This window comes from Alligator sinensis, unplaced genomic scaffold (genome assembly GCF_000455745.1).
Source record: "Alligator sinensis unplaced genomic scaffold, ASM45574v1 scaffold512_1, whole genome shotgun sequence".
Classification (NCBI taxonomy): Eukaryota; Metazoa; Chordata; order Crocodylia; family Alligatoridae; genus Alligator; species Alligator sinensis.
Window position 1 is genome coordinate 336,884 of NW_005842063.1, and position 9,592 is coordinate 346,475.

The following is a 9,592-nucleotide window of genomic DNA, read 5'->3' on the forward strand; positions in this document are numbered from 1 at the left end:
GCCAGGTAAGCTTCGGGAAGCACCTGAGCCTGCTGGGGGAGTGACCCTGTCGGGCCAGGCACGCTTCCAGAAATACCTGAGCCAGGAATGGGGGACCCCGATCCCTAAGTGCAGGCAGGAGGCATAAGCCCAACCGAGGGACTCGACTAGTCAATGCTGGGGCCGGGACTGGAAGGGTCACAAGGGCCAGGGGCCCACCGCAAGGGATGCCCATAATGAGCAAAGAAGCTCGAGGTCCCAACTGGCCTGAGATGAGGCCAGGGTTTATACAGAAGCCAAAGGTCCCTTGGAAAGGGGCCGCAGCTAGTGGGCGAAGGGGATGGTTGAGTCGACTGCCTGAGGTGCCATTTGCGAGGCGTGGGCTGCGGTGTAGGGGTGGAATGGAGCTGTGGAGAACCCCCCAATATGGGGGCATACAGTGGGCAGCCCCTCTCCTGCCTAATTAACATGCCATTATAGTCCATCAAGGTGTGGCAGGAGAGACAGGTGGGTGGTGTGCCCAGAGGCAGGTGGGGAAACTAGCCCTGTGGCTAGTCAGGGACCCCACTTTGCCACACCGCTGAAGATCTGGCTTCTTCCTGCCCCTAGGACTGTGGGTCAGTGGGTGGTGTAGGGTCAGCTGTGCTGGTCTTGTACCGCCCAAGGACTCCTGCATGACGGGGACTCTTAGCTGTCTTTTTAAAGTAGCATTTCCCTTGAAGGATGATGATAATAACAGTGATGATGATAGCAGCCCCATGTCCTCTCAGGACTAAGCTCCCTGTCCCAGGCCCACCCAAGCTGCAGGGCTGCCCCTGAGCGACTCCCCACCTGGGGCTCAGCCTGTTGGGGAAACATCTGCAAAGAGACAGGCCAGCATTTGCAGCCTGGCTTCGAAATCTGTGCCTCAGCCCACAAACGAAGCCTGGAGAGGGCCTGGTTCCTGCAGCTGCCCTCACAACCTGTGCTTGACCTTTACCAGCATGTCGTACCTCAGGGGCTGCCCCTGCCAGCTCACTTGTGCCTGGTTGTGGCCTTCCCCCCAGCAGGCAGCAGCACGGGACAGCTGCAGACTGCTCTGCCTTTCCATGGGGTCTCCAATCCTCTCATTCTCCTTCCTAACAAGTAAGGAATTTCCCTCCTTTTCACCCTGGGTGTCTTTAACTCCTTGCTTCTTCAAGCTGCTGATGTGATTGCTCCAGCTGAGGTGCAGTTAGACCCGATGTGTTTCCAATTTCCTTTTTTAAATTGTTGTAATTGGGAGGAATGGTGGGACGATGGCTCAGCGGTCTCTAGATTAATAGCAAGAGGCACTGCTGCGTTCCCTGAGCGCAGCAGGCCCATCTGATTTTGCCTACCGAGGTTTAGTCTCCAAAAAGAAACTGCTGGACCAATATCCAGGCACAAGCAGGTGGCTTTCGGCAGCACAGACTGAACAACCTGACCCCGGGCATCCCCCCTTGCCCTCACGGAGAACCCAGTACCCTGAGATCAGGAAGGCTGGTGTTTGTATAACCTGCCTTTTGAATTTCTTCTGTATGTCACCATCTTCACTGCAGGGCTCCAAACACAGGAGAGCTTGGAAGTGGTAATTCGTGATAAGAGCATCACTCAGTCTTATCTTAACTTGGAATTCCCTTTCAGTTGAGGGAAAAGATCTGAGGATGCTTTCAAAGCATTCCCCCCATCCCTAAATAACCGGACTAAGATCATGATAACGGTTAATAATTGTACAGCCTTTTCCATGCCAGAACGTTCCCAAACATTAATAAAATATTAACTCCCTTGACAAGCAGGTACATTTTACACACACAGGTGCCAGCTCTCACAATGTTATTGCATTTATTTTAAGCCTTGGAGAGACCTAGGAGGCCATTACATGAAATTCTCAGGCAGTTTCTAGCCCCCGTGACTGTGGAAACGGGTCTGAAAATGTGATTCTCTAAACCAGAAGGGAAATGCATTTTTTAAAAACATTATTCTTCAAGGTCTCCTGATTTTAAAGCCAATCTCACGATTTCTGATATTTGAGCTGGGAAGTGGTAATACTGCTGCTGAGTAAACTGAGGCTCAGAGGAGTCAATGACTTGCCTAGGCGCATACAGGGAACAGAGCCCAGAAGCAATGCCAGTCCCTGCTACAACTACCAGACCACTCTTCCACGCGCAGTCCTTGTCGAGTCACGTGTCCCACCACCGGTCTCTAGAAACATGGGGAGAAAGGAGCCCATTACAGTGCAGCATTACCTCAGTTTGATGGTGACTCATTGAAAACTATCACTGTTCCCAGGGTGAAAGCTGAATGACACACAGGCGACTCAGGTATCCAGGTTGTACGGGTGACTCCAGCACCCAGGATGCAACAGGAGAGAAGGGGCCCGAGAGCAGGACGTGAGACAGCAGCCACCACTCAGTTGGTGAGCACGTAGATAAAATGTGACTTAAGCACCTATTTGGGTTATTTGTACCTGAAAGCTTGCAAACAAGAATTTTTTCAGCTATTTGAGTTGGTCTAATAAATTATATTAGACTGACCCAAAGAGCCTTGTCTGTGTAGGCAGCTCTATGGAGTTATCATCAAGGGCAAAGAACTGGTGGGACCCTTGTATGGAGCCCATGGGACCAGCCCTTGCACTGACCCAGGGATTATTTCCAGGAAGGAGTCTGCTGTGGAAAATGAGTTGTCTTTAGCAAACTCCCCATGTTAAGACTAGCTTTGAACTGCCTGCCTAGGGCAGATGAAAGTCATTGTCTTCGTCAGCACAGTCTTAAGGAAGTCTGGTACAAAGTTTAGCCTGCGCTCAGCTCCTGCGTGAGCCACTGAACTGCAGCCTTCATGTTGGAACAGGGCAAGGGTGAGTCTTTCCAACCTGGGGAAACTTTGGTTTTCCCTGAGTTAGCAGGATGAAGCGCCAGGATGTTTGATGTATACAGCTGTGTCTTAAACAAGCCTCTACAACAGAGCTTTCCATTGTTAATCATGACCGCAGATTAAGAATACTTAACTAATTATTATTCAGGCTAGTTAGACAATGGACATTAATCTCCCTTCCTATGCAGCAGTGATGGCTGCTACCCGGAGCCTTAAAACGGCTGGATTTTCCAAGCAGGGGAGTTGTGAATTCCACAAAGCCATTTCCAGTTGGGACCAACGCAGCAGGGCTCAAACTGCCTGCTTAGCTCGGGCGGCATCTTTCTGGCCAGCCCAGGAGACGCAACCCTTTCAGATGAGCCAGGCTCAGGGGAGGCCTGATGTTCCTGGCTAAAAAGGTGTTATTTTTACTGTGGGGGAAGTAACACGCATCGCCTACGCCATGGTGACAACGCAGCGAGTGTGCTGAGTTCTGCCAGGAGGTAAATGAGCTGAGGTCACCCGCACGGGGGAGGGTTGTCACCTCGGGGAGCCGACCTCCCCTTCCTGGAGTCCACTCCGCAGCTTCTGTGATCTGGGACAAGGACAGGCTCCCACTCTCTGTGCTTCCTCCCTTTTACCCAACTGAGACCTGGACTAGGGGAGACGGCGAGAGCCCCCAGCCCGCAAGCGCTGGCTTGTACCAGCGACTGACTCCTAGATGGCCGCTCTCCGCTCGCTCGGGAGAGCGCTGGCTGGCATTTGGAGGACACGAGGAGGAAGGGCAGTGGGAACACAGCCTTGCTGTGGTGCTCTTTGCCCCCAGAATGGCTGAATCAGCTCTAATCCCATCTAGAAGCCATGGAGGGGAAACCCAAGTGGGAAGCCCCCGTGAGAGGTGGTACCGAGAAAGCCCTTTTTCCCCAGCCCAGCGTCAACAGACAACTGGACTCCAGCATAAGCATGAACATGTTGCACCCAGAAGGTACCTACTGACAGGGAATAAGAGCTTTAATTGCTGTGCAATAATGACTGTTTAAAGCACTGGCCCTTTTAAATACAGGGACATGGGTAGTGAGACATGTAAAGATTTTTCGGGGTCACAGGTGCTGCCCATTCAAAGCAGGCAGTGGTCCCCTGACCCGGCAGTAGGCAGTGCCATCTGCTCTGGGCAGAGGCGGGACCCCCGTGCGGGATGCTTGTGGAAGGAGCTGCTCTTGGGGAGGGCCCCTCGCTCGCACGGCCAGCTTGTGCCGTCTAGCACGGGGCACGCGGCTTCCCCCAGGCTGCTCAGTGCCGCCGTCCTGGAGCCGTCCCACGCAGCACACCGAGCCCCTCGGTCCGTGTCAGCATTTCATCTGTGACACTCGGCGAGTAGAGCAGTGCCCGTTTCTGCGAGGAGGCCTGTCTGTGCTCTGCTCTGTGAGGATCTTCCCTGAAAGCTTTTAACGCGCTGTAGCTGTAGCTGCGGGCAGGGCCCTTGTTAAAGTCTTCTGGCATGGCCTAGCGCCTTTTCCAAGACAAGTTTCAGATTGTTTCCGTGCACAGCCACAGTTACTGTGTGTGGTTTGGCACTCTCCTGCCAACCTGCCAAGCCCTAGGTGAACTCACGCGTCCTTATGCTCACCCAGGGTTTCGTTTTCCTCCCATCCAAAGCGCAGCAGGAGGGAGGTAGAGCCAGAGGGGTGGGAGGAGAGGAGCCCCACTGCCACGCGCTGTCTCGGCCCGTGTTGGCAGGGCAGCGTCCATGCAAGGAAGCTGGCAGGGCCGGCGTCAAAGCCAGCATTGTTGTATGGCTGCTGGCACTAACGCTGAACAACGTGCCATTGAGGCAGCCCCATCACTTGACTGGACAGCACTTCAGCGGAGCACTTGAGACACGGTGCTGGGGCAGCGAACGGACAGCCGCCATATGGCCCGGACTCGGATGAGGGTTTTGGTGATAAGCCACTTGCAGAGGGAGATGTGAGGCCTGTCCCGAAGGCAGTTTTCGCAGCTGCCTCTGGTGCAGTTTAACTCCTGATCCAGCGCGTGCAGGGAGCGGTACGGTTCCTGCACATTCAGCTGGGCAGCTGCTGATCCGGGGAGAGAAAACTGGGGGACTTGTGAGGAGCCAACCCTGACCACTGCCACGGCCAACCTCCTGATGAGCCCTTGCCTTCTCCATTGCTCTTTATTGACAGCTCCCTCCAGCCAGGGCCCTGTCCCTTCCCCATCTCGGATAAAGCAAGGGGATGGGGAGGAACTGATTTGGAGCTGGGGACAGGAGCCCAGGAGGGAGACAGGAAGAAGTCCTCTGCGAATAGGGACAGAAGGGTCCCTAGAGAGGAGGGATGAGGTGGAAAGGAGCATGCCGATGCAGGCATGGAAAAGAGGGGCTGGGGCCGTGCTCTTCTCTGGCCCTTTTTTGCAGAGCCCTCAGGTGGTTCACACACATTCATGAGCTCAGCTCCAGGGGAGCGGCGGGGGAGTCAGGCCCAAGAGCGATTTGAATACAAAAACAAGGAAGAGGAATTTAGGCTCCTTTCTTTCTCACAGGGGAATGAAAGAGTCACTGGAGATCAACAAACACACAGAGGACGATTGCCCACAAGTTAAAAGAAAAAAGGAAAGGAGAGAGGGATTAAGAAACAGAGGGCAGGGAGCCTGGAAGCAGTGATTTGTGCAGCAGTGAGTGGAAATGAAAAAACTCTCCTTACTTGATCCCACACGGAAAACAAGCAGCACAAAGCAGCTGTTGCCAGCTGAAGTTAGTTTTTCCCCTGTAACAGTTGGGTACAGGAGTCGAGTGCAACACAAGAGACCACAGAAAATCCTACTCCTCTAACGCTGGGTTGCATGCTTTAACCATTAGACAACACTGCCTATCTCCGATCCATTTTCTTGGCTCCAGACCCTCAGGAAAGAGCCCTCCAAGGAAGCGTGGCAGAGAAGGTTCCCCCTCTGAGGAAGTGCGCTCATATGAAGTGCTTGAAAAGTTAACTTGTGATTGGAGCTGGATGACGCGCCCAGGCCCTTTGCCCGTCTCCAGAGCTGCCAGCGTCGCTCGCAGACGTTGGTGGGAGGCGTCAGCCTCCCTGCAGTGGACGACGGTGCAGCCTGGGCAGCAGCTACACAGAGAGCCCTTCTGCGGGGCGATTTCTGTGCAGAAACAAGCTGGAGGCTGCAGAAGAAAGCATCACATCAAGTACAGAACTTGCCCCAAACATCCCTTTGTTTGTTTGAATGAAGGATTTTCCTCCTCCTGTCTGGGTTCTCCTTCCTCTTTTTCACACATCCAAGTCCTGTGTTTGTGGCATCACAGTTTGTTGGCATGGAAGTGACTGTGAAGTCATACACGTGGCAGTATATCGTTCCAGGCAGGATCCAGCTGGGAAGAAGAGATGCTAAGAGGCCAGATCCAAACTGACCTGGAAGGCATCTATCTCCACTGAGGCATGGCAGTACCTAAAATGTAGGTAACGTGCCTCAGGAGTATGATCTAAATCAACAGGTTGGTGCCCAGGTTACCTACACAGTAAGGAGACCAAGGGTGATCTAGATCACGTAGGCGCTCACAAGGAGGATCTATAGCTAGCCAGAGCTGGAAACAGGGACCAGGACTCAGACCTCCCCTATGGGATCCGAAGACATACACTTTCCTGCTTTCTTCCTGGACTGTGCACACCTTTCACACGAGATGTCATGGGTTACAGAGCAGCAATAACCCTGGCTGCAGACCCTGGAGACGCGGGGTCCCCATGTCGGGGCAGTGCCCGCGTGCCCTGTTTAGGTCAGCTGGTGTCTGGACCTACATCCGCCAAAGGATTGAGGCACCTCGCTGCTACATTAGGCACCTAAAACAGAAGCTTACCTCATCGGTGTCTCCCCTCCCCACCGTGCTCCACGGCTGCGCAGCTCTGCCATGACCCAAGGCCTTTGTACCTAATTTTGCCAGAAAAGTTGCCTAGATGCCTAAATGTCTGCTGCCGGGCATGTCCAGAACTGCCGAGCACTAAGCAGCGTGGCGCCTTCACTCGCACTGCAGCCCCATGAGGATTAATAATTTGGGCGTTCCCCCACCTGTCTTGCCCGAGGGCCCCTGTCTGGCAGGCAATGGGCATGGTCAGAACACGTCTCCCAAACTGGGCCTTGCACAAGACGCACTGATGGAGGAGGGGGAGGTGGTGCCCCCTCCACCCTGTGACTTAGTTGTCTGCTGACTGGAAGAGACCCGGGTTCAAATTCCTCCTCTCACCGAGGGGACTTGAGCCTCAACCACTGGGGTACAGATGCTCTGGGAGAGGGGCCTTCAGCTTCTGCTGTTGATCAGCTTCGAATAAAATCCTTGAACATTCACTGAAGGAAATCGTGCAGCCCTGCTCTAAAGAGCCCATGGCCATTTCAGCTCGCCCCACGGGCCTTTAAAGGGTGGCAGCCTCTGCAAGGTGCCTGGAAAGTCAGCATGCTTGGGCTGCTGGGAGGTGAGAGGGTCGCTCCAAAGGGGAAGGGGAAGGGGAAGGGGAAGGGCCCTCAGGGAGGGTAGCGCTTCTAGCCGCTCAAACAGAGCGAGCGAGCGAGCGCTCGGGTGGGCCGTATTCAGGGCTGTGACCACCTGGCCACCTCCCGCTCCTGACTCCGGCTCTCCCTGCAGCTGGTCTGCGTCACCTGCCTCCTGCAGGCATCAGGAACCATTGCTTTTGGACTCGCCGTGCAAGAGCTGCCCATTGCCCACCCTCAGCGCTAGCAAGTGGTACCAGTAACGGAGTGGGTGGCCTAGCCAGGACAGGACATGTTCAGCCCTATTTCAGCAGCTGTGGCTAAAACCAGGTCAAATCAGTCACTATCACCGACTTAACTGGTAGCAGCAGCTAAAGGGCTTAAGAGCTGGAAAAGGACTTAACACATGAATTGTCAAGGTTGGCGTGGGATTCAGCTAACCTAACTTACAGCCACCAACACCAGCTACTACACAGGATGAATTGAATAGCGATCCAGGCTTCCTGCAGGGAGATGAAATCGGACTAGGGAGGTCACGGCAGCGGTTCTGAACCTTTTTAGACTCCAGAAACCCCTATTTAAAATAATTAGACTCAAGGCACCCCTCTGCAAATGCCAGCTCTTACTCTCTACACCAGCCCCTGGATCTGCCCTGGGTATCATTCCTTTGAAGGTCCTACCTGGTGATTTAAACCAACTGAGAGCCTTGCTGCTCTGTACAGACTTGTAGACTCTTTGAAGAAAGGAAGAGGGTTTTTTTATGTGTCTGTTAAGTACCAAGCATATGTTAAGGCCCTGTTTAGAAATAATACATCATAATTAGAACTGCTAATTTTCAAGGCATTTCCACAGGGAGCTCACAAGCAGTTCTAGGTAATGATGAAAACTACTTGTGTTTCTGAATCTCCTCTCTGCAGATCAGATATGAATTATCAGCTTATATTCTGCTTTTAAAAAATGCCACCCAGCCCAGGAATTATTCCACCCCTAATTTAATTATGATGATCATTGAACGCGCTGCTAAAACTGGAAGTCACTATGATCTCTTCATGCTTATTCTGGTGTTGGTGACAGTTTCTGATTGGCGGTACCTTGGTCACTAGAAAGTGCTACCTCAGCCTCACACCCAGCTGGTTCAGCAAGAATGGGAATAGCCTTGTTGCACAAAGGCAGCAGTACTGTGCCGTCATGTCCAGCCATGGTATTAGCAGTGGTGACAGCAAGGCCACAGACAGCAAGTGAGGCCATTGCCACAGAGTGCAGGAGCCTGTTCTCAGGGTATTGCCCCAGCACGGGAACAAGAGACGTGAGCAAATGCCGTGGTGGGGAGAGTGCGAGACACGGGGATATACCCAGTAAAACAGAACGTGACATACTCGATTTAAGAACACGATGTTTGAACCCTCAGTGCTTGAAGACTCTCCTGCCTCTTACCTTGCCCCAGTCATTGACTGTTTCTCAAGACTTTGAATGAATCAGTCCTTCAGTCAACTCTTTCATGCATCAAAGAGACTCAGCATGTCTATGGGATTTGGCTTGACATCGCTCCTGGGTTATCCCAGGCTGCAGCCCACATAACCCTCAGCAGGGAGGGGAGGGCTGGGGAGTGCAAGCAGGGCTTGGGGCCCATGAAGGCTGAGGGCTGCAGGCTTGGGAGTGCAGCACAGCCCAGCTCTGTGTCTTGCATCTCCAGTTACATGGCAGAGGGGAGACGGTCATGTCACCTGCAGTGTATTTATGGACCACACCACAGCGAGAGGCACCTGAGAAGTACCGCACACAGAAGAGAGAAGTGTGTTACGGCACTGAAAGTCCCCTGGGCTATCCAAACCCCAGACTTCCCTTCACCAAAGGCAGCTTTGGCCAGAGCCTCAGGGCTGCAGCCCACATGCACAGAAGGGAGCAGTGCACTGCGGTATGAGATGAGTCTGTGGAAACTACAATTCCTGACGCACAACCGTCCATTTGGAGAAGAGCAGCTTCCAGCAAGTGCGCAGGGAGCAGTGGCCTCTGGGGCCTGCATCTCTGAGCTCTGCCGACGCAGCAAAGGAAGGAAGCAAGATCCCCAAGGGCCACTCCGACCTCAAGGACAGGCTGGAGGGGCAGGGGCATTTTCTTCATAAAGGCTGGGATGTTTATGGTCGCATTGTTTCCCTGGCAGTGCTTGGGAAATGATGCATGGACCTGCAGGGATCTCTGAGGAGACAGCTGGCTCTGCCCAGGGCTGGAGGAACTGGGTGAGGAGGAGGAAGAACAAGAGCGAGTCTGCTGGGCAAGTGACGCT

General features: G+C 53.5%; 1 protein-coding gene across 1 annotated transcript in view; it reads left to right on the plus strand.

Annotated features, from left to right (window-relative positions):
• Positions 1 to 3,690: 3,690 nt before the first annotated feature.
• The window catches only part of SLC2A1 (solute carrier family 2 member 1), a 42,232-nt gene continuing 36,330 nt past the window's right edge, over positions 3,691 to 9,592 (plus strand). The window contains exon 1 of the mRNA XM_006023225.3: positions 3,691 to 3,814. Within this exon, the coding sequence (XP_006023287.1) occupies positions 3,691 to 3,814 (124 nt within the window). The remainder of the gene's footprint in view (positions 3,815 to 9,592) is intronic.